The sequence below is a fragment of the Neomonachus schauinslandi genome, chromosome 14, assembly GCF_002201575.2.
Source record: "Neomonachus schauinslandi chromosome 14, ASM220157v2, whole genome shotgun sequence".
NCBI classification, from domain to species: domain Eukaryota; kingdom Metazoa; phylum Chordata; class Mammalia; order Carnivora; family Phocidae; genus Neomonachus; species Neomonachus schauinslandi.
Window position 1 is genome coordinate 79,016,505 of NC_058416.1, and position 25,201 is coordinate 79,041,705.

General features: G+C 48.5%; 1 protein-coding gene across 2 annotated transcripts in view; it reads left to right on the plus strand.

Moving 5' to 3' along the window:
• Positions 1-24,628, plus strand: part of FBXO21 (F-box protein 21) — a 45,998-nt gene extending 21,370 nt beyond the window's left edge. The window contains exons 8-12 of one of the 2 annotated variants that reach the window (XM_021698523.1): positions 3,381-3,560; positions 4,655-4,787; positions 11,550-11,761; positions 13,265-13,422; positions 22,242-24,628. In XM_021698523.1, coding sequence (XP_021554198.1) covers positions 3,381-3,560; positions 4,655-4,787; positions 11,550-11,761; positions 13,265-13,422; positions 22,242-22,429 — 871 coding nt within the window. In that variant the 3' untranslated portion in view covers positions 22,430-24,628. The remainder of the gene's footprint in view (positions 1-3,380; positions 3,561-4,654; positions 4,788-11,549; positions 11,762-13,264; positions 13,423-22,241) is intronic. The other variant, XM_021698524.2, reaches the window with a different exon arrangement.
• The last annotated feature ends 573 nt before the right edge of the window (positions 24,629-25,201 follow it).

Below are 25,201 nucleotides of genomic sequence, written 5' to 3' on the forward strand. Positions count from 1 at the left end.
TTCCACCCCTGTTCCTCGTGCCTTTGGTCGCAGCTCTGTCCCTGCACCAAGACCATATTGTCTTACTTACTGTAACTTTATCATTAACTGCTACCTACTGGTCAGACCCCCATGAATTCTTCAAAATTCCCTTGGCTGTTCTTAGCCTTTTGCTCTTCTATAGATTTAGAATCCGTTTACCAGGCTTCAAAAGCCTGAAAGCCTGTACGGATATTGATTGGCACCAGAGCTTGCTTTGGATTGGATTCATAGGTGAATACGAGCAATATTGTCAGTGTTTCACTACTGAGTCTGTTTGTGAATGTGATACTTCCCCCCACATTTGTCTTTGATGTCCTTAAGAAGATTTTTATTTATTTACTTATTTACTTTTAGAGAGGGAGGGGAAGAGGGAGAGAAAGAGAGAATCTTAACTAGGCTCCACACTCAGCTCAGAGCCCGACTCGGGGCTTAATCTCATGACCCTGAGATCATGACCTGAGCCAAAATCAAGAGTTAGACGCTTAACTCAGTGAGTCACCCAGGTGCCCCCTTAAAAAGATTTTATTGTTTTCTTCATGGAGTTCTTTGACTTTTTGCTAGTTTTATTCATTAAGAACCTTAAAATTTTGTAGCTATTGTAAATGGTAATTTTTAAAATTACGTTTACTAAGTGTTGATGATACATAGGGATAAGATTGATATTTAGATAAAGATCTGATAATCCCTTTGCGGAATAAATTATTAGAGCTCATTGTCAACTCTTGGGTTTTCTGTGTAAAGCGTCATATTGCTTGTGAATCATGACAGTTTTGTTTCTTTTCTTTCTAGCCCTTGTACGTTTCTGTTTCTTATACTTATTCTGCTGACTGGGTCCTCTTGCACAAAGTTGAGTGGAAACAGTGATAGCGGGTACCCTTGTCTTAGGGTAGGACTTTAGGTGGAATGCTTTTATTTATTTATTTATTTATTTTTAAAGATTTTATCCATTCAGGGACACCTGGGTGGCTCAGTCGGTTAAGCATCTGCCTTTGGCTCAGGTCATGATCCCGGGGTCATGGGATCAAGTCCTGCATCGGGGTCCTTGCTCAGCATGGAGCCTGCTTCTCCCTCTGCCTGCCGCTTCCCCTGCTTGTGCGCTCGCTCGCTCGCTCTCTCTGACAAATAAATAAAAGCTTTAAAAAAATAGATTTTGGGCGCCTGGGTGGCTCAGTCGTTGAGCGTCTGCCTTCGGCTCAGGTCATGATCTCGGCGTCCTGGGATCGAGTCCCGCATCGGGCTCCCTGCTCCTTGGGGGCCTGCTTCTCCCTCTGCCTCTCTCTCTCTCTCTGTCTCTCATGAATAAATAAATAAAATCTTTAAAAAAAAATAAATAAATAAATAAAAAATAAAAAAAAATAAAAAAATAGATTTTATCCATTCATTTGAGAGAGAGAGAGCACAAGCAGGGGGAGCAGTGGAGGGAGAAGGAGAAGCAGACTCCCTGCTGAGCAGGGAGCCTGATGCGGAACTTGATCCTAGGACCCTGGGATCATGACCTGAGCCAAAGGCAGACGCTTTTTTTTTTTTTTTTTTTTTTTTTAAAGATTTTATTTATTTATTTGAGACAGAGAGAATGAGAGAGAGAGAGCACATGAGAGGGGGGAGGGTCAGAGGGAGAAGCAGGCACCCTGCTGAGCAGGGAGCCTGATGCGGGACTCGATCCCGGGACTCCAGGATCATGACCTGAGCCGAAGGCAGTCGCTTAACCAACTGAGCCACCCAGGCGCCCCAAAGGCAGACGCTTAACCAACTGAGCCACCCAAGCGCCCCTACGTGGAATGCTTTTAAAATTTCATTGTCAAGTATGACGTTTGGGGTATTTCCTTTCATTGGGATTATCAGAGCTGCCTTCTAAATTTCTAGTTTGCTTCAGTTTTATTAAAAAGTGGGCATTAGGGGCACCTGGGTGGCTCAGTCGGTTAAGTGTCTGCCTTCGACTCAGGTCATGATCCCGGGGCCCAGGGATCGAGTCTCTCAGCGGGGAGCCTGCTTCTCTCTCTGCCTGCCGCTTCTCCTGCTTGTGCGCTTTCTCTCTCTCTCTGACAAATAAATAAAATCTTTTAAAAAAAAAAAAGCGGGCATTAGATTTTTTTTTTTTTTTAAAGATTTTATGTATTAGGGAGATCATGAGCAGGGGAGAGGGGCAGAGGGAGAAGCAGGCTCCCCGCTGAGCAAGGAGCCCGATGAGGGACTCGATCCCAGGAACCCAGGATCATGATCTGAGCCAAAGACAGATGCTCCCACTGAGCCACACAGGCACCCAGCATTAGATTTTTTTCCCCCCAAAATCTCCTGTGTCTGCTTATAAAATCATATGGTTTTCTCTTTTACACTGTGTGTGCTGAAATAGATTTTTTTAACATTCAATTCTCTTTTCATTCTTGAGGTACATCTATCTTAGTCATGTGGATTTTTAAAAATACATTGTTGTATGATTTGCTCGTGTTTTATTTAGGATTTTTGCCTATAAATTTGTGTATATATGCGTGGTTCTCCTAGACTCATAAAAAAAGTTGTCTTGCCGCAGAAAGGATATTGATAGGACTCTAGGAAGGAATCTGCCTGGGCTTTTTAAAGCGGCCGAAGAGAACATCTCTTACATGGCTTGCAGTGGGCCTAAGATCAAAGTGGAACAGTCGCTCAAGAAAAAATACACAACGATCCCTGAAACAAAGACCCACTAAATCCCTCAGGAATCCTCATAGAATGTTCTTGGTAATGTGGTGAGGACTTGCTTTGTGTGACCTCCTACCACCGCTCCACCCAGCGAGGGCTACCACCTTGTTCGAGAGCATGGTTCATGGGAGGGGCGGCATGGTCGAGTGCAGGGGCTCTGCTCTCGGGTCTGGCAAGCGCTCCCAGGCTGAGCCCTGGCTGACCACCTGAGCATGTCTGCGGAGTTGGGGGCAGAACACTACTGGGCAGGGCTCCATAATTTTCCTCACAGCCCCAGGGACCCAGGGCCCACAGACACGAACTGTGGCAGTCTGGAGAGTTCATAGAGGCCTCGGGCCGAACATCAGATTGAGCATCTTGTAGACCAGGTTAATAAATTCTAGTTTGTTCTCAAACTTGGTTTAATCTGGCTTAATCTCCCCCCAAAACTGTGTGTGATGGCATACATCGGTGCTGTTCCTTAAACATCTGTGTCTTCCAGTCTTAACGCAGCAGGGCATGCATAAAGGGTCAGATTTTGAACTTTAGACAAGGCTTTAATATTTTAAGTAGAAATGCTGCTTTGTTCATATTCGGGCTCTAATTTGAGCTACTTATCAGTGTCGGGGGGGTGGTGGTTAGATATTGCCTTGTTTAGCTCTGACCCGAGATCCGGCTAATAACTACGTGTGCCGTTCGCATAGGGTGAGCCTGGACATCTTTGACTACATCTACATAGATGCTTTCGGGAAGGGGAAGCAGCTGACGGTAAAGGAGTGTGAATACTTGATCGGCCAGCACGTGACAGCGGCGCTGTATGGGGTGGTCAACGTGAAGAAGGTGTTACAGCGAATGGTGGGAAACCTTTTAAGCCTGGGAAAGCGGTAAGGTTTTCTTGGTTTTCCAGCGCTTGTGCCGAGTGCATGTGTTTGGAGGCACTGTGGCCTTACAGAGGATTTTATTCGATGTGCTAATGGTGGATTCAGTGAGGCCGTGGATGCTGTGGGACACAGTTGGGATTATCTACAGCTGTCGACCCACTCTGGGAAGAAACTCATCCCTGTGACATGATGCTGTCCCGGTTTAAGATGTGCTAAGTGACTTCTCTTTGACACCTTCGAAGTGCACTTGTGCAAGCTCTCCGTAATACTGAAAGCATTCTTTAGTAACAAGAGTATTTTAGATTGGTAAAGGTTATTTTTCAGGGGCAGGATGTTCTCAGGTCCAAGTGCTTTGTCGTCTCTTGATTTATACATTTCTATCACTTAGATAAGAAACAAAAGTGTGAAACTATTTTGCTTCTAAGTCAAAGGAAATTTGTCTTACAGGGAAAATAGAAGGTTGTATGTCGGAGTCATAGTTTTCTGCCTCATGGTGGAATTCTTTGTTTCTTTTTAAATAGATTTTTTTAGAGCAATTTTAGGTTCCTAACAAAACGGAGCAGAAAGTACAGAGAGTTCTCCTATCGCCCCCACCCCCCAGACTCCCCCACTATCGCCATCCCCCATCAGAGCAGGACATTAGTTACGGCCGATGAACCTCCACGGCCGGGTTAACAGAGTCTGCGGTTCACATTCGTCTTCACTCTTGGTGGTGTGCATTCTGTGGGTCTGGATAAATGCATGATGACAGGTATCCACCATTGTGGTATCGTACAGAACAGTTTTCCTGCCCTAAACGTCCTCTGTTCTCCACTATTCAGAATTTATTAGTTATGTACAGTGTTACTGAGGTGACTATGTAATGAAAGTGCTTACAGTTTTAATGTAATGCCCATCACCAAAGCAGGTACAAAAGTTCTATTTTTTCTGGGATTTATCATTATTATTAAAATCATTGTAACTACTTGCTGAGCAGAAAGGAAGAATTAGAACAGGTGTGGCATTTGTGTCCATTACTTTTACAACCTGGGCCTTGAAAAAGAGGATCTCCGCTCAGAAGCAAGCAGAGCCAGACCGTGATTTATTTCCCCTGCCAGGGAGGGCATCGACCAGTCCTACCAGCTCCTGAGAGACTCGCTGGATCTGTATCTGGCGATGTACCCGGACCAGGTGCAGCTTCTCCTCCTTCAGGCCAGGCTCTACTTCCACCTGGGGATCTGGCCAGAGAAGGTAATTATTTTCCTTTGCTGCTTTGCTCCTGCCTGAGAGAGGGAAATTCTAGCTGGAAAGGCGGCTCTCGGAAGCTTATCCTTGCATCAGCCTTGGGGATAAGCATAAATTGATTCGCTCTCCTGATCTTGACCCATCAGTTAAATGTTTTTGGTCTCCTTTATTCTAAAAAAGTTGGTTATACTGCTAGGAGTTGCTGTTCTCTTTGTGTTCCGTGCCTTAAACGCCTAGAACCACAAGGCCTCAGCTCTGCGATTCACCCGCTGCTGCCCAACATGTGTTTGCCCCAGGTCATCCCAACTCCACATAGGGAACCAAAACTTTAAATGTTCCTGGTCCAGCTGTGCTGGTAGCGTGGAAACGGACCATGCATAAACACTCCTGTTTGAGAAGGAGAAAATGGAGCTTAGATGGATTCTTCTGGTCCGGCTGCTGGCCTTGAAGGACTGTCTCTGGCTTTGAAAGCTGTTGAATTCTGATACAGTCGCACTTGGGCTTCTCTGTTTCCTGATGGCCCCTGCGGCCGGCGGCAAGCACTCTGAGAGGACCGCGGTGACTGCGGTCAGAAACGCTCCTCAGCGAGCTGGGGAGGCGGCAGGGGTGTACGTCCAGCGGCCCCAGCATGGGAAGCAGCTGTGCGTTTCCATCATGCCCTGGCTTTGCCATGTAATAGGTTAGTGATCCATTTTGTCTGTTCAGAGCAGCCTGCTGAGAGACGTCGCCATAAAATCATCTGCTTTTGTTATTAGAGAGTGGTAAATAGTCTGACTCCACATTGCATAGACTTATTTATTTATTTATTTTAGTATTTTATTAACTTATTTGACAGAGAGAGACACAGCAAGAAAGGGAACACAAGCAGGGGGAGTGGGAGAGGGAGAAGCAGGCTTCCCGCGGAGCAGGGAGTCGGAGATGGGGCTCGACCCCAGGACCCCGGGATCACGACCTGAGCCGAAGGCAGACGCCTGATGACTGAGCCACCCAGGCGCCCCCACATTGCATAGATTTAAATTGGCTCATTTATTCCCCACTTCAGAGATCTCACATAGTTCTAAGGAAGGGCGGGCGCATCAGTAGGAAAGTCCTGAGGGACCTATCTTAAGATGCCCTGTGTTGTCCAGGTAGCAGATGTCCTCTCAGAACATCCTGTGAGCTGATAGAACTAGATTCTCGACTGAAGCGACCGTCTACTTCCCAGGACCCCCTTGTCCAGAGCTCGATTGTTTGTCTTTATTTTTTTCACTTTATTTTTGATCCTGGGGTCTACACAACTCATTCCTGTCACTTTTTTCTTTAGTTAAGGAATTTTGTGATAATTTGTAGAATGCAGAGACCCTCTCAGAGGATGGCTTTTTATAAGTAAATTCTGTACTTTAATGACGCATCAGCCTTAGAAGGGGTAAGGTGAACCTCTGCTCTGGGGGAAAGTCTGCAGGAGCTCTCACGTCCTTACCTTTGATGATGGACTCGGTTTAGTGCTCACGATGCCCCCTGGGGAAGTACCGTAGTATCCTCCAGGAGTGCCGTCCTGCCAAGCAAATGTCACTAAAACAAGTTCCACATTGCTTATGCACAGAACATTCTTCCTCAAGATGACCATTCATTTGCTTCTGGGATCGAGCACCTAGACACCCCCTCGTCTGGGAATGAGGAATGCAGAGTGGCTCTTTTCCCAGTGCTCCGATGACTCCCTTTCGTCAGTGTGTCCTTGAGCTCGGGGAGTGACACCAGAGACAGCAGCAAAACCAGGGCTCCTGAGGAGGCAGAATCCAGGGGACACTGAAGCAATGAGAAAAGGCTCCTCTCCAGAACAAGGGTTTGAGTTGGACCTTGGAGGGTGGGAAACCATTTCAGAGGACAGAAAAGTAGGTTATGGGCACCTGGGTGGCTCAGTTGGTTAAGCGACTGCCTTCGGCTCAGGTCATGATCCTGGAGTCCCAGGATTGAGTCCCGCATCGGGCTCCCTGCTCGGCGGGGGGTCTGCTTCTCCCTCTGGCCCTCCTCCCTCTCATGCTCTCTGTCTCTCATTCTCTCTCTCTCAAATAAATACAATAAAATCTTAAAAAAAAAAAAAAAAGAAAAGTAGGTTATTCCCACCCGTCCATGGCACAAAGATGGGCCAGCTTGGTGCTGCAGGCCCGCTGGACAAGGGTTTACGTACATACACATGTGCGTATAAACATGAGAGTGTGTGAGTGTGTGTAAAATATTTTTTGGATCAGTTTCTGGATAGTTTGGAATTAGTGTGGCCTTATTAGGTAAAAGGGAAACATTTCCAAACTGGGAAGATGGGAAAGTCACCTTGTTTTCAATTGAAGTAAATCAGGAAGAGCTAAGAAACAGGTCCACTGGGTCACAGTGGCCGAAATCCAGGGCTACTGTGGCCGTGATGGAGAGAGAGAGTAGGATGGCCGGATTTTGAAAAGGTCGCTGGCGCTTAGCAGATACCTCCTTCCAACCCTGTAGGGTGGGTGCTGGGTTTTTGCCATTCTGTAAATAATGAAACCGAGGCGGCAGAAGTCGGGTAACCTGCTGAGGCCACCCACACAGGCGTCGATGGCTCCAGAGTTGTGGGAGGGCAGTTTGGTACCTGAGCCCACCCTCACACCTCACCCCTGTGGGCCAGCAGGCTACAGGGCGACGGTGAAGCCCACACCTGGGCACTTCCTGCTGCCGGACCTCCCTCCTTGCTCTACATCTCGCTGGGAAAGATGTCCTTCCAGTTTTCCAAGGCAACCCTCTGTGCTCTGGATCCCACTGTGTTTTCCTCTGTCTACAACTCCCTGTTTCTGCTCTCTGCCATCAGCATTCTGCTGACTCCAGTATCTCTCATCTTTGGGAGAGAAGATAAAAAGCACGCCTGTGACAGCTCCGCGGGCATCCCCTGCGGCTGCCTCCTTATCTCTCTCTTCCCGGCAGGGCTCAGGCCCTGGCCGGCCGTGCGACCGTGCCGTGTGATGGCCGCCTGCCTTGCCTCCCACGCGTGCCCCAGAACATGGCGATCATTCCCCCTGCACACACGCCGCTCTTGCCAAGGGAGCCAATGACCCCTTTTTACCGAAACCATTCTTGTCACCAGACCCATAGATACTCGTCTTTCCTTATCTCTCTTGATCACTGGGACCGCTCACCGCTCAGAACCCTCTGTGCCTTTGACTCTGTGGCCCGTGGTTCTCTGGCTCTTGCTAGTTCCTTATCCTGTGTTTCTTCCCCAGAGACTCCACACTGTGGGGTCGTTTCTTAGACTTCTCTTGACTCTACACCTTTCCCCGAGGTGATGCCGCCTGGCCTCCTTGCTTCGGTTACCATCTGTAGGCTGACAGCTCCTGACTGACATCTTGCCTGGACCCTGGGCTCCAGACCAACACCCCCCCATGTCCACTGCACATCTGCACGTGGCTTTGTCTCCTGGACTATTGCAGAGGCCGCCTGCCTGCTCCTCCCTCCCTCTTAGACGCTTTGGACGCGTTTTGCACAGTGCAGCCGGAGCCACCTTCATAAAGTGCTCAGAGCCCTCTGAGGGGCTACCCCAGGGCCTTGCAGATCCAGCTCATTCTCTGCAGGAAGGCTTACCAGGTTCTCGGGGGTCTGGCCCAGCCTGAGCTTCCTTGGCTCTCACGGTTGCCCCTTTGGTGCTTCGCTGCCCGGCCATGTCCTCCACTCATCCCTGGTCTCTTGCCTTGGTCCTTGGCATGGCCCGCAGCACCGCCTAAAACACTTCCCTTAGCCCTCAGTCCCATTTGCTGGCTCCCTTTTGCCGAGCTTCAGCTTCAGCTTCACCTCTGAAAGCCCTTCCTCGGTCCCTCCACAGCAGTCAGCTTCCCCCGGCCCACCAGCCGTGTGCTCGTCCTTTCGAAGACCTTTCTGTAAGCGTACCGTGGCTGCTTGTTCACCGTGCCTTCGCCATGGACTAGGCTCTCCAAGGACAAGGACCACATTTGCTTTGTTCTTCACCGTAGCTACTCCCCTTGCTCTTAACACCATTCCCACGACATGGTAGGTGCTCAAAAAATGTTGGAATGTAGGATTAAGAAGTGTCGGAACTTCATTAGATAATGAGGCAGAGGATGTCCAGCTTTTCCAACAAGGAAGACTGGCCACATTAAGAGTGAGTGAGTGGAAAACAGACTTGTTTCAGGGGCAGGGGAAAGTGTTCAGTGTGGGGTATGTTGGATTTGATACAACCTGGGGCCATCAAGGGCAGCTGCCTGAGGGTATTCGGCAGGGGCTCCCCACATCAGCACCCAGTAGCTGAAGCCCCGGAAGCAGCAGAGACCACAGACAAGTGGCTGTCTGAGGTGTGAAGTCAAGCACATCGTAGAGAGCCACGGGGGCAACCTATAGTTAGGACAGAACAGGGCCGGCAGACTCTGCCACGGGCTTTGTGCAGTTTCATCAAAGGCACATCTCGAATAAAGCCCATTTGTTTACTCTGCTTTCCAGCCGCAGGGGGGCAGAGAAGAGTGGTTGGGTTGGAGACCATATGGCCCACAAAGCCTGAAGTATTTGCTCTCTGGCTCTTTACGGTAAAGGTTACCAATCATGAGTGATAGACACCCCCCCCCCCCGGTTTTTAGATCTCTATCCCCAAAATTGTGGGCTCCTGGGATTACTGGCCTAGACATTTGGTTGGAGACATCATGGCACCCCACCATCAGTGCTGTCCTTCAGGAGCACACCAGGGCCCCATTCCAGTATCTTTTCTGTTTCTGCCCTCTTCCTTCACCCTGTCATCCACACAGCAGGAGAAGGAGGCTGTAATTACCCCTGAATCTTGTCTCCTCCTGATACTCGGAGTGAGTTGGAGACTTCCTCTATGCTTAGAACAGTTATATCTGTTACACTTAGCTGCCAGGGAGGGGCTGCTAGTTCAGGAGGGGGAGCTGTGTCTGCAGAATGTCTCGGAAATGCAGTCAAAAGTAACTGTGGTTGACCCTTGTGCAGCCCCAGGGGTTGGGATGCTGCCCCCGATTCAGTTAAACATCCACATATAACTTGACACTCCCAGAACCTAACTAGCACCTTGCTGTTGACCAGAAGCCTTACTGATAGCAAATAGTTGGTGAACATATTGTATGTGTTATAGGAAAACATACTGTATTTTTATAATAAAGTAAGCTAGAGGAAAGAAAATGTTACTAAGAAAATCACAAAGAGAAAATAGATTTACAGCCTTGTGCTAGAAACAATCCTCGTGTAAGTGGACCCACGCAGTTGAGACCCGTGTTGTTCAAGGGTCAGTTGTACTTGGAACTGCATACAGGAACACATGGGAAGCCATATGCAAGCATAGGAAATAGAAGCTCACCATTCAAATTCCATGCTTTTAGCTACAAATTGTAGGATAAATATGTTTGTGTCCCCCAGATGAAAGCACACTACTAGAGGTGGGATGTGCGTGGAAATTGGCTCTCAGTTGCTACTGGTTGAAGCTGGGTTTGAGGCACTTAGGGTTATACCATTCAGTCCATTTTCCGGACAGTGAATTAAAATGCTCTTGCTCTTGCTTTGGTAAGATGGTGGTTGAGACCTGAGATTGAGGAGTCAGCCTCAGGTCCACATCCTCCCTCCCCTCACAGCCTCGGGACCTCAGGCAAGTTCCTTAACTTCACAGTGTCCGATTCCTCTTCTGGAAGTCCACACCGATGGTACTGCCAACCTTTCAGCTTGGGAGGAATAAATGAAGTAAGAGACATGACGGGCTGGGCACAGTGTTTAGTAAATATGGAGATCCGGCAGGACTCAATCTGGAAGGCAGGATTAGGTTTTGGAATAACATCCTACATTGCGAAAAACTAGTTTTCACAACACTTCTACTGGGTCAAAATATATCAGGAAAATAGGACAGTTATTAATCATCTTTTGATAAGTGAATAAACTAAAGGTAAAACCAGCCAGTTTGATGGATCTGGGACTAGAATCCAGGTCATTCTGTCTGCTTGCATGCTGTCTTAGGACTCTGTAAAGAGGAAGAGATCCTGTTCCCCAAGGAGGAACATGTCCGAGAACCTCTGCTGAATGTTGTAATAGAATGGGCGCTGAATGATTGTGTGTGTGTGTGTGTGTAAAACTTTATTTGAATTTGCATTTTACCTTAGAGGCCCTGTGTACAGTATGAAAAACCGTGACCTTGGAGTCAGACCGTTCTGCTGCTAGCCGCTTAGTCATTTCCATTCCACAGAGACGTCTCTCCTTGCCCACTTGAGTACAGCGTTCCACTGGGAGTTACAGTAATTGAAACGATCAGTATGCATTCAGAACCTGAGACACCTCTTCAGCTCAGCTGATTTGCATCACTCGGGTGGCTTCTCTGTCGCCCCTTCCACCTGGTGCAACAGAGGCCGCTCTGTCACATGTCCCCTTGATCTGGACCAAAGCAACTTAGCAGTTCTTTTACCTCTCAGTTGGCCAGTGGCAGTTTAAAATCGTCTCCTTTCTGTGTATGAAAAACGGAATCCCCACACTGACCGAGAGTGTTAGAACCTTTTAGAGTTCTCTAATCCAGATGTGCCCATGGGTGGCAGGCCTGGCCTCCTTTCCCCATGCTTATTCCAGCATGCCGTGTTTCTGAGTAACTCCCCTGTTGCCGCAGGTTGGACTTGAAGGTCTGGGGCCAGTGCCCAGCCTTAGAAGGGAGACCACCAACTCACAGACATGTGGGTCATCAGCACGGCCCCGCCTTGCCGTCCTTTGCCAGGTTATGTAGGTCTAAATCCTGTGCCGTGAAAAAGAAAAGGCCTAAATGAAAATATTATCTCCTAGTCTTTCTGTCTTGTCTTGAAGGTGCTTGACATCCTCCAGCACATTCAAACCCTAGACCCTGGGCAGCACGGGGCGGTGGGCTATCTGGTGCAGCACACGTTAGAGCACATTGAGCGCAAGAAGGAGGAGGTGGGCGTGGAGGTGAAGCTGCGCTCCCACGAGAAGCACAGAGACGTCTGCTACTCCATTGGGCTCATTATGAAGCATAAGAGGTGAGTGCCTGTGGTGTCTGTCCCCACGCGGCTGCAGAGGATGCGCGGCGTGCCTCCGAGCACGCTTCTCAGGAGCCACCGTGTCCCAGTGTCCACCGCAGAAACCACCAAAGGCCGAACTGTTCTGAACCGGATCTACGCTTTTTGTTGTCGGAAAGGACTCGCTTTCTTAACTGCGAGTCTTCTAACGGACGATCTGTAAGCAGCGAGTTTTTTTTTTTCTCATTTCCTCATTGTCCTGATGCTTCTTTTCATCTGAATCCCCTTGAATCTGAGTTGTGGGTAGGGTTTGCTGGGTTGTCAGGCATGTGCGTGGTCGATTACTCGGCGAAATTAAACTGTCTCCACGGCAACTGTGCTGCATGTCCCACCGGCAGGCTAGGAGCAGGCTAGGAGGGGAGGGTTCCTGTTCTCACCGACCTGTGTTCTCGCCAGACCTTTGAGAATGGACTTACGTGGTAAATGACAAATAGAATTTCATTGTGGTTTTTGTTTGCATTTCCCAGATTGCAATCTGATTATGCACATTGACTAGTAAATGTACAGAAAGAAGCTCCTTCACGTCACCTTTTAGGAAGCACCTCTTCAAGTATTCTTATTTTTCACCTGAGTCCTTTGTCTTTCTCGTTGGTTCGTAGGCCTGTGTCCTGCCGCTAGTGTCTATATGCGTATACGTTGCAAATACCTTTTCCCAGTTTGGGGCTAGTGTTTTTCATTCTTTTTTTTTTTTTTCCAACTTCATTATGGAAATTTCAGACCTACATCAGTGGAGATGAGTGTAGTGAACCAAGAGATGCTCCCATACCCAGCTTTGGCCGTTGTGGGGGTTAGCCTTCGCTGTCTCCCACCCACCCACCTCCCCAGGCCCGTACCAGACATTATTCCCTCTGTGACTGTTGTAGTACGTGTACCTAAACGGTAAAGGCTTGTTCTGTTGTTCCCAAGTACACGTACCATCCTCTTGTCGTATCTAAAGAAAGACAAACAATTCCTTCGTCTTGTCACGTCAGTCTTGTCAGAATTCCTGTTGCCCCGGTTGCCCTATATGTTTTTTAACAGTCTGCTTGGATCTGGCTCCTGTAATACTATTAAATTGATTGAGTACTCTTTGCCTTTAGGGGCTGAATTTTTCATACCTGGTTTAAGGAATCTTAAACCTGTCCTGTGTCATGAAGCTATCTTTTATATCTAGGCCTTTGTCCCACTAATACTGTGCATTGCTCTCAGGCCTGAGTCTTGATACCCTCCATTTGGATAACCAGTTGTCCCATGACAGTTGGTTGAAGTTTATTCTTTTCCAACTGAGGTATGCTATGTTGATAATAAGAGGGGTTTATAAAGGGGGCTAAGAGTGTCCTGAAAAATGCTTAAAAAATGCTTAGTAAACGCGGTTAAGTTTCTAAGGACATGAGCTTAAGAGAACCAAGCCATTATTTATATATCCCATAGTCGCCATGACAGGGTCCCAGAGAACTGATTTGCCATTGCTCTTATGTTAATTAGGTATGGCTATAACTGTGTGATCTATGGTTGGGACCCCACCTGCATGATGGGACACGAGTGGATCCGAAACATGAACGTCCACAGCCTGCCTCATGGCCATCATCAGCCTTTCTATAATGTCCTGGTGGAGGATGGCTCTTGTAGATATGCAGCCCAAGGTAAGTAGCTAGTTCTTTGTGTACCTGTAATGACACGCAGGTGCATCTTAAGCACACATTTGAGCACCCTGCTATTGTGGGCAAGCCATCAGTGTTATTTAGAGATGACACTTGTTCCATGGCCAACCTCATCAGGGCTGATACTCTGCTAACCGTGGATAGGTGTGCCCTAGTGTGGCCATGCCATGGGTTAAATAGTCACTGCCCCCAGATTCTCCCCCCCCATCACCACCATACCCAGGACCCTGTTCCAGTGCTGTTGCCAACCTCTGTTCTGATTGGTCATTACCTTTGCCAGTCAAATTCCCAAAAGTCTTGCTTGCCAGGCCTTGCAGTTGGCTCCCTCCAGGCAAAGAGGGCCAGCCTGTGCCCTGCCCCTATGGCCTGTCGGAACTGGAGGGCAATGAGTGGACACTGTTGGGGGACACGAGACTGGCATCCACCTGTGCTCCCCTGGAGAAGTCCTCGAGTGGCCATGATGGGAACTGCAGTCCACAGCACTGGCTCAGAGCTACTGGTGGTCAGCAGGTGCTTGGTGGTGTTTGGGGCCACTGCCAGCCCCGAGAGGCGCTAGCCCAGGGCACTCCCGAGGTGGGGACAGATGGGGCTGCGGGGGCAGGTTAGAGACAGATGCCTCCAGTGTGGGTCTCCCTTTTCTTTTTTCCTCTATTTGTTTGTTTGTTTGTTTTAAAGATTTTATTTATTTGACAGAGACACAGAGCGGGAACACAAGCAGGGGGAGTGGGAGAGGGAGAAGCAGGCTTCCTGCTGAGCAGGGAGCCCGATGCGGGGCTCGATCCCAGGACCCTGGGATCATGACCTGAGCCTTCGAAGGCAGACACTTAACGACTGAGCCACCCAGGCGCCCCTGTTTCTCCATTTAATGGGATGAATTTCTTGCATGGCTACCCGTCAAGTCATTCACAGCTTTCGTTTTATTAATAAAAGTGAACACAAATTGAGGGCACCCAGCTGGCTCAGTTGGAAGAGTTAATCTCAGGTCATGAGTTCAAGCCCAACGTTGGGTGTAGAGATTACTTAAAAAAAAAAAACCAAACTTAAAAAAAAAAAGGACATGAATGCTAACGTAGTGCTGCTCTGTGACAGGCAGTGTCTTAATGTGTATTAACTGCATTTGAGAACGACACTTAACCATCCTCATCGTCGTACTCATGTGTGAGGAAACTGAGGCACGTGGGCTCATTCACACTTAACAGAGTATGACTTGGAAGCCGGGACCGTGGCAGAGAGAGCACACCTTTCTGTGTCTGACCTCAAACAGCAGGTTTGACCTAACGTCCGTATTGTATTGGTAAAGGCAGTAACAGAAATACTGGATGTGTAAAAATCTCAGAAGTATCAGAAGACTAGAAAGTTTCCTATTCATGTCAATTCACCAGAAGCTGAGAGAGTTGTATACAGAATCAAGAGAAAGTCTGTTCACTGAGGCTGCATGTCACTTCACTTCCATCAATATAATGGGGCAGTTGTAGAAGAGGGTCTGTGTGTGCCCATGAGAAGGGGCCGACACGGATTTTATCTGACTTTTGAAGTTGTGCCATAAAAAAAAAAAATCACATGGGGCGCCTGGGTGGCTCAGTCGGTTGAGTGTCCCCCTCTTGGCTTCGGCTCAGGTCATGATCTCAGGGTCATGAGATCGAGCCCCATGTCAGGCTCCTTGCTTATCGTGGAGGCAGCTTGGGATTCTCTCTCCCTCTCCCACTGTCCCTCCCTCCACTCAATTGTGCTCTCTCAAGTTAAAAAACAAAACAAAAAACCCCATCATACTAACAATGTCTAAAAACCAACAAACCGTTTAAAAATTATTGAATGACTTAGTGGACTCTTTGCACCCCCGCTGATCGTTTGGTAAGCATTTCTCATCGTCCTAGAGCATATCCCAAGAACAAAGGGGACTGTCCCTTCCTCAGCACTGCACTCCAGTGTCCACGGCTCCGCCATGTGTGTGCATTTTTTGCCCTTTGTGAGGGTTGATATTAAGACGTCCAGTTTTGAGTTTCTAGAAACATTTATATTAACTTTAAAATGGGCTTTTCAGAGTCGATAAAACTGGGTATTTGCTTTTAGGTGTTATGAATTTGGTGTCTGTGTTAAAGATTCAGCAGTTCATCTCTAACAGATCTAAGGAAACATGCACTGTAAAGTGTAGAGTTATGACATAGTAATGACTTTGTAAAAAAAATATACTGCACTTAATATCTGATTGTAGTTTTACATTCTAAAACTGAGGCTGAGCTAAGTGATTGTGGGTAATATTAGCAAGTTGCCTTTTTTAGTTTTAAATTCTGAGACTTTCAGAAAATCTTTGACGTGAGCAACTGGCATTCCCCTACGAAAGCTGTCCATCTTCTGCCAGGGGTCCCTGTCGGCCCACTGTCTCAGTTTCCCGGGTGTCTGCTGCATGCCGGCTTGGTGCTGTATCACGGGTCTGGGGAGGGCCCTGGCCCTGTGCTTCAGAGGGCTCAAGGGTTCTTGCGGCACCATCTCTGACTTCTCTGTCCTTCCCCCTCTTCCTTGGTCCAGTTAGTCCACAGATGACACCAATTCCATCTCCTGAATGTCTGCCTCTCGTGTTTCCATCCACTAACGGCCATTCCTGGCGCCTCTTCCTCCAGGGCCACAGGTATTCCTTGCCTGCACTGTGCCATCTTTCTCACTGGCATCCCCCAGACTCCCCTGCAGGGCCCAGAGGTGACCTGGAGCCTTCCTCACAGCCTCATCTCTGTTCCCACTCCGTCATACTCCAGCCCAGCAAACTTTGTTGTTCCAGGAGACCGTCCTTCTCATGGGTCCTCACACAGGTGGTTGTCCCTTATGGACAGGCTCTCTCCCCCCACCCCACCCCTCACCCTGCCACTCTCCCACAGGGCTCAGATCGGTCATCTGTCCCTGCTCTGAGCTCCCCGACACCCCGCCCCTTCTGAGTCCTCACACCTTTGGGGGAGTTGCAGTGTTTCCCATCGAACCATCTGGCTCTCAGTCCAGTAAGCTCCGTGAATGCAGAGCCAGAGCCCAGTCTGCCTGTCTGGTGATGAGTCCCAGCAGATGTTCACATCTCTCTGACAGACAAGCTTACAAACAGAGTGCATGTAAAAATGAGATGAGTCATTAATAAGATGCTAGCTTTTTTTTTTTTTACAACTTTGGATTAAGAGCATTTTTCAAATATGCTTAAAATATAGTTAAAACATTGAATACCCCATATACCTTCCATTAGATTAAACAGCTAGCATTGGGCACCTGGGTGGCTCAGTCGTTAAGCGTCTGCCTTCGGCTCAGGTCATGATCCCAGGGTCCTGGGATCGAGCCCCGCATCGGGCTCCCTGCTCAGCGGGAAGCCTGCTTCTCTCCCTCTCCCACTCCCCCTGCTTGTATTCCCTCTCTCTCTCTGTGTCTCTCTGTCAAATAAATAAATAAAATCTTTAAAAATAAAAAATAAAAAAAATAAACAGCTAGCATTTACCATATTTTTTTTATCTGTACATAGAGATTTCAGGTTTTTGCTGAACCGTTTGAGACTATTGCAGACATCAGGACTTAAATGCTGAATCATGTATCTTCTAAGAATAAGACACTTCTCTGCGTTACTGTGGTTCCATCACCACACGTAGCAAGTAACAGTGATATCCTGTCTCATAGTGGGTTGGTGGTTACATTCCCCAGTTGTCACAGCATAACTTTGATAGCTGTTGGTTTGTTTTCACATCATGATCCAGGCAGGATTCACACAAGTGATTCCGCACGTGATTGTGTATCTAAAGACATAGTCCTCTTAGTAAAACCAGTTAGTTCCTTATTCCTCACCTTGTTTTCTTCCTTTTTTGTGACTTTCACTTTTCGAAATGTCCAGGCCGGTTGTCTTGTAAATTGCCTAACATTCTGGATCTGTCTCACTGTTTCCTTACCTGTATTGTCTGTAAACTGGAAGCTGATCAGGTCTGAGGCTGGAATAGATCAGGTTAATATTTTGGGCTAGAATGCTTCTTGTCAGATGCATGTGTGTCCCAGGCATTTTCTCCAGAGCCCCTGGTGATGTCCCACGGTTGGTAGGTGAAGTTTGGTCAGTTGGCTAAGATCCGTGTAAGGGACAGTTTTCCTGTTGCAACTAACACTGTGACATCCTGTGAATATCCTGTTCCCTGATAACCCTGATCCCTCATTTTGTTTTAGCACCTGTTGAGTCTCCTTGCCTAAATTATTATATGAGAGTTGCAGAATGGTGATTTTCTACTGCTGTTGTTCTCCCTGCTTCTGTAAACAAGAGCTTTCCTGCCCACCTTCCCCTCTCTCCCTCCGCACTTATCCCTCTCTTTCTGTCTCTCTCACTGCTACCCCCTCTCCTCCCATAAATGCCTGGATTTTTATTTAATCAGTGTGTTAAAATCATTAGGGACAATTTATGCTCAGATTAACCCATGTTTAGCCAGTGGGAAACCTTGAGAGGCTAAATTTAAATTTAAAAAACACTGGGGGCGGGGGAGGGGGAGGCGCCTGGGTGGCTTAGTTGGTTAAGCAACTGCCTTCAGCTCAGGTCAGGATCCCGGAGTCCTAGGGATCGAGCCCCACATCGGGCTCCCGGCTCAGCGGGGAGTCTGCTTCTCCCTCTGACCCTCTCCCCTCTCACGCTGTTTCTCTCTTGCTCACTCTCTAATAAATAAATAAATAAAATCTTTAAAAAAAAAATAAAAAAAAACACTGGGGTGCCTGGTCGGCTCAGTTGGTAATGCAACTCTTGATCTCGGGGTCCTGAGTTCAAGTCGCATGTCAGGTGTAGAGATTACTTAAAAATAAAATGTTAAAAAAAAAACTTAAATATGTTTTTGAACATTTCTGGGTTAATTTATTTGCATCAGGTTATTTTGTTTCTAAATCTTTTCTTGATTTAAATTTTCAGCCTGTGGCTCAGGTAATCCTTATTAACTTGGGTGGAGCCCACTGATGAATGCTTCCCTAATTATAAGCTCTCCACAGAGAGTTGAAGAGTGAATTATAAGCCACCTGCGTGCGTGACATCCTCAAATAGTTTTAGTCTGCATAATTAAGAGAATTTTTCTCTCAGTATGTTAGACTATACCTAAATCCAAGTGGGGTGATAGACAGCATCTTGCATGTGTTTAGCTTTTGTTCCCACTAGGGGGCATGCTTTAGTACTTTCTGGACACCAGGGAGGAGCAGCACCTCCTATCTCAGCTTCCCTCTGTACTTCTTAGATACTGCAGAAAGTGAACATCACAGATGATCTGAATCGAAGTCAGCTGCCCATATTGGAAGGTCAGGAATTCACTGCAATGTGAAAATCCAGTTCTTAAGGGTGTCTGGTATAGAATGAGCAAGCGCCTCAGAGGATGCTTGGTCCATGCTACGCCTCACCAGGTGTCAGCTCCCCTTCCCGTCATTTGTCTTACACTTTGGAACAAGTTTCTACCCACAAGCAGTCCGTGGCAATCTCCACGTGCTGGCGAGTGTGTGAGGAGGCCCCATGTGAGGGTGGAATATACATTTTCAGCCATTACAGAGGAGGGGTAGGGCTGTTTGTTTTAAGCTGTGAATATCTCAAGTGCTCATTCTCCTGTGTCCCAGGAGTCCCACCCCTGGGTGCCTCCACTGGAGACACACCCACACGGGTGTCTGTTCTTGTTACAATAGGACAAAGGTGTCATTCATGAAGACTCCCCTGCTAAACTGGGGTCTGTCCAAACTGTGGCATGCTAAGCTGCAGTTAAACCAGTTGCAGGTAAATGTTTACAGTATGCTTCCTATAAACACACCTAAAACAATACCAAATTCTTTTTATATGTAGTTATTTTTAGCTACTTCTATTTGTGTTCACAGAAGAAGGGCTAGAAGGATACACTCACGGTGGTTTCCTCTCGGGAGGGGAGGACTCTACGTGGTATTGCCATAGTTTTATAGAACTATATTTATGTATCTGAGTGGGTGAATTTTTTTTTTTCTAAGTAGGCTCCATGCCCAACGTGGGGCTTGAACTCATGACCCTGAGATTGAGTTGCGTGCTCTACCAGCTGAGCCAGCCAGCTGCCCCTGAGTAGCTGAATATTTAAAATAAAATAAGCAGACATATTTCTGTAAAAATGTCAAGGAGATTGGGAAAGACATAAGATTTTTCCAGGACTTTTAAGTAGGCCCTGTTTGATATTTTGTTCACTTGTTTTATATTGCTTAGATTTTTCATTCCTCCTCAGGTAAATTTTTTTTTAACTTTATTTAGTGGATTTCCCTCTCTTAATGCATAGTTGCCATCTTCATTGTTTTTTCTCCTCAGAAATGTTTATATCAGGGCGCCTGGGTGGCTCAGTCAATTTAAGCATCCAACTCTTGATTTCAGCCCAGGTCATGATCCCAGGGTCCTGGGATTGAGCTCCTACTTAATACACAGAAAAACGGGGAAGGAGAAACAATGCTAAAACACATGTCTGAATTCTTTCGAGTGGTTGCTGTCAGCATGTTGGTCTAGACAGTTCTGTGCGGGGCGGGGGACCGTCCTGTGCATTTCTTTAGCAGTGGCCCTGGCCTCCTCCCACCGGATGTCAGTGGCAGCCCTGTGGTGACAGCCAGATCTGCCAGGGGCAAAATCGCTCTTAACAAACAGGCAACAGAGCCGTTGTTCTGAATTACCGATTTGAATTCTTTTTAAATATTTCCATCCTGCCTGCTAATGACAGGTAATGATGGTTCCTCCAAAGCAAAAGGGCTTTTTTGCCTCTTGGTGGTAGCTCCAGAGTCTTGATGCCGCCCCCCCATACTCCTGCGTTCCTCTGCAGGGGACCCTGAGGCCCTCGGTCGCTGCCCTGGCTGAGGCGCCAGGCCGTGGTTCACCCCGTAGGCCTGCCCAACGAGGGTCCACCTGCAGCGCTGCCTTCGGGAGGAAGGGGTACCAGGGGCAGATGCAGGAAGGCACGTGCTCTCAGCAGTGGCATTTGTAAACATCTGTTAGAAACCTGTAGCACCTAAAGAAGATAAGTACTCTACAGAGATCTCCTTAACGGTGGCTATCAGGGTTTGCAGACTACTCGGTCTCCCTCTTGAAGAACCTCGGGCTCCTGTGTCAGCCAGAGCGTTCCCTGCCGGGGCCGCTGTGGGCCCTCGAGGCAGGCCCCAGTTCTGCGTCCCTGCCCCCCTGCCCCTGCACTGTGGTGTGTCTCCTACTCTGACGCCCTCAGCTCTGGACCTGGGCTGTCGGGGTTTGAGTCCCAGATGGCTCCTGGGCCAGGACTTTCGGTCCGTGTCGCAGTTCACTCAGCTGCAGACGGGGGTGCTGACGGGGCCCCCCCCCGGGCAAACTCCGTGGGCAGTCCGTAGCTGTGCTGCGGTGGAGCGGCCCCGGTGCGTGGCCTCCAGGCTCGTGTCCAGCAGTGCGGCGTGTTCCTGCCCCTTCCCTGGCAGCACGTGGGAAATGGGGCTCTCCTCTTGCTGGCGGCCTCGTCTTCTGAGGAGTGGATGTGCCGTTGTGAGCGCAGTGAACTGCATTGTGCAGTCTGGCCGCTCTTAACGCGCGCGCTCCTAAGTGAGGGTTCGGTGGCCGCGCAGCGTTCATCTCTGCGCCTGGTTTGTACGCGTCTTCTCAGGAGCACCCGGTGTACCTGAGCGTGTTCTACGAACTGCAGTCTGTTAGCACAGAATGTCTTCAAATCCCTTCCCGTCTTGTGGTAAAAAAAAGAAAGTTACAGATTGAATCCTGCAACTCCTTCCCCCTCTCCCAACGCCAGGTCAAGTCAGTGCTTCCGAAAGATGCTCCTGGGGAGGCTGGGGACGCACGGCCTCTGGGTGGAGGGGGCTGAGCGCCCTGAATGGGCATGTCAGGATGTTCAGCCAAGTGTCGAGGGCTGCACTGCGTGCGTTAGACTCGCTTGAATTAATCCGAGCGCAGGGCTGTGCAGGGTGTGGTTCTGTGTACGTCAGAAGTGACACTGCCGTGGTCCCCGGTCAGAGCGGGAGGGTCCGCCCGGCCCCGCGCCTCTTGGTGCCAGGTCGTGGGGGGCACGACTCGGCGTCTCCTGGGCGTGGGGGGCGAAAAACACCATCCTTCCATTGGGCTTGAGGGGAGCCGTTTTTCAAAGTGTTTGGAGGGGGGGAAGTGATGTGAAGGATTTCAGCCTTTTAAATACCTTGCCTGTATTGTCATGTTTGTTTTAATCATTCTGTTTTAAAGGAGTCTTTCTGTTTCTCTGGTGGCAGAATGGCTAGCAGGGGGAGGAGGTGGCATGGTTTCCTAGGAGACCGGACAACCAGTGATAACCCACATCCGCACATGTTGGAGGTGCGAGCCGCTCGTCGGCTCTTCCCACGGGCTCCCGAGGAAGCACGCGGCCAGTATTGAAGGGAGCTGGGGGAGGAGTGCGGTCTGTGTGGGAGCACTCCCATCAGTAGACAAGACGGATGGCAGGTGCGAGACTTGGAGCCACACAGTGTGGAGGCTTCCCAGGTCCAACCTCTGGCAGACGATGGGCAGGCGCCCTGGTCCCATAGGCTTGGCTGTCGGTGCGATCAAGTCAGAGGAACGTGATGAGTCTGTAGTTTGCCAGCCCCCCTCTCCTCCCAGGACCTTTTGTTCAGAGAATGGGAGAACATTCTGTTCAGTGTGGAGCTGGGGGGGGGTCCATCTGTCCGTCCCCCAGCGTCCCCCACTGCCACTGTCCTGTTACCTCCTCCAGATTCCATAAACATGTTTCTCCTTTCCCTCCATGTCAAAAATGCCACACGAAAGGGCTAAGAGATAGGAAGATGCTGCAGAAATGTCCGTTTTAACGGCAGTTGTCCATGTGCCTCTTTACCAACAGAAAACTTGGAATATAATGTGGAGCCGCAGGAAATCTCGCACCCTGATGTCGGACGCTATTTCTCAGAGTTTACCGGCACGCACTACATCCCGAACGCAGAGCTAGAGATCCGGTATCCAGAGGATCTGGAGTCTGTGTATGAAACGGTGCAGAATATTTACAGTGCAAAGAAGGAGGACGTAGAGTAACGTCTGGTAGAGGACACTGCACCTTTGCCGCTGCCGCTGTCCTCCAGGAGAACAGGATTCCGGAAGAAGACGTCTCCACGGATCCCTCTGGATTCACACCACCAGGAAAGCCACTTAACCAGTAGTGCTGGTTGCCTCCTACCAAGTTTAAATAACGTGTGCTCTCCTCCAGCTGCAAAGACAATGTTGCTCTCCGCCTACACTAGTGAATTCATTTGACGGCACTGTGTTCAGTGGCATGGCTTGTGTGCTTGTCCCGTGGTGACAGTTCGTGACATTCTGTCTTCATGAGGTCTCACAGTCGACACTCTTAGAGTCATTCTTCCTGCTCACTTCCCGTACGTCTGTCTCCACCTGTCTCAGAACATTTCATTTGCCAGACGAGGGGGGGTCCCATGTTGGCAATAACTTCTTTCTGATTTCTCTGCGGAACACGTGCAGTCCTGAGTCGGGGCTGCTTGTTTACCCTCAGTTGAGTTGCTTATTCAGAGGGGGAGGCTGTGAGTGATCGTGGCAGCATCTGAGAGCTGGGGACATTAACAGACTAACAGTAATCAGAATCCTGCGCATTTATTTTTTCTAATATTTGAAACAGATTTCAGGCGTTTTATCTTCTCTATTTGAATTGGGAGAGTAACATAGCTTTTCCTTCGTGTTCCTCTCAGATTTATGCTCATCTCTCTGCGAATCCTTAGTTTTCTGTTTCATTACATAAAATCTTTTGAGAAAGTGCATCATAATGGCCTTTATGGATGGATTTTCCCACATTCATCTACTATTCCTTCCTTTAACATAACTACTTTCTTTTTCTTTTAATTTTAAAAATTGTTCCAGTATCATGAATAGATCTTAAGTCAGTGGCGGGGTCTCTTTATAGTAGGAAGTATAATCTGGTGTTAAAATGTTTGCTTTTAGAAACCATACACAGTGGTCTCCAAAGACCTGAAAAGGTTTCACTTTTGTAATCGGAAAAAAGAAATAATGAACCTTATACGTTTTTTAAAGAGGAAAGAGGAGGTTCTATGCCCCCTGTCATCCCTTAGAATCACTCTAAGGCCCTTTTGAGTGTGGTGGGGTGGAAACAAGGAGAACGTCTTTAATTTGAAGAGTGTTCGATCAGTGGGGAAGGAGGCGGGGGGTCCTGCTTTCTCGAAGCGCTGCTGTCTTGCAGATACCCCTGGCTTCTGCCCTGTGCCCTTAGTCCCGGAGCGTGAGGGCACCGGGTCCTTGCGCGGCTGCGGGCGCCTGCCGCTCTCCACCTGCCTGTTCTCAAGCGAGCTAGCTAATTTGTAGTTAACCAGTAGAAGCTAACTCCTGGAGTTAGGACCTAGTTACTTTACTCGGAGTTGAAAAGAACCCAGTTGCTCTGGTGAGTGAGGCTTCGGGGGCTGTGATCTGGCCCTGCCTCGCCGCCCTCCTGTGCATTTGCATGCTGTTTCCCATGCCGTGTTTGAGGACTGCCTCTCGTTTAGCCCGTGGAAGCCCTGGGATGGCTGAGGTTTGGGGAAGCCAGCTGAGACCACTTAGTAGTAGTACCTGGCGGCTGGTAAGCAGTTGTAGAGACGAGGGTCTGGCGGGCCGGCTCCTGCCAGCCTGAGTTAGCCTCGCCAGTGTCCACGTCCCTCGTCAGTCCGATCCAGAGCCTGATGGGTTAGATTTGCCTGGGAAATGTGACCACTCACAGCACCCAGCCTGCTGAGGCTGGGGGTCTTACACTACTCTCGTTTAAAGGTGAGAACTAGTTTAATCCGGAGGTAATACTAACCAGATGCGTTACTAAGAAACTGTGGAGCATGCTGAGTTATAATTGATTTCCTTTTTTTCTTAGAGTAACATCAAAGCCAAGAAGGATGGTTTTACCTTTACTGACCCAATGTAAATATGTATCTAGACCGTTTTTAAACGTGTTGCTTCATTTGGCTCCAGGAAGCCTCTGTCACCTGTGTCAGTTGGTATTTGGGCACTTTATATTTTTCTAAAAACGTGTTTTGGATCTCCTGTACTCTAATAAATCATAAGTTTCTTTTTAAAACTTTTTCCAAAAGTTTCTCCATTTTAAAAAGCCCTGTTACAACAAAGTAGGACTTTCACGATGTTAAAGTATTAAGTATTTGGATATAGTAACTTCTTTCCTCTTCAAATGAATGCCAAGATTTTTTTGTATAATGATTAATAAATGGAACTTACCCAGAGAAACCACACAAGTGGCCTGCCCGGTTTCGTTTCGGAACAGAAAACCCGGCCTTGACAACGGCAGAGTGTCCCTGGCTTCTCTTCTGATCCAAACATGCAAACACTTGCTCTACTGAATTTTTCCTAACGTTGGTGAGCGCACGGGGTACCTTTATTCCATGGGCTCCTTGCCAAACATCAGTTCTGTAAGCCGGCTAGGAAGGTCGAGGGCACCTGGTTGTCACGCGAACGTTGCGGCTTGTCACCGATGTTACGGTCTGTGTTGTGAAATGGAAAGGGCAGGCACTTTGGGAAATGCAGGTTCTCGGTGCGCCGTTAACATTGATGTGATAGCTGCATGATGTGCCGCACGTCCACAGCACCCCGCGGGGCACCCGTTCTCTGGGGGATGCCCCTGCGTGCTGTGCACAGAGGACCGGGCACGGGCCAGTCCCCAGCGTCCTATGCTGCGGTGGGTCTCACACCTCGAACGTACTGTTGTGCATTGTGACTTCATGAGGGAGAATGTAGTGTGCCATGTCTTCCCTACTTCTCAGGCCCTAGAACTTTCCTCCCCAACACACACACACACACACACAC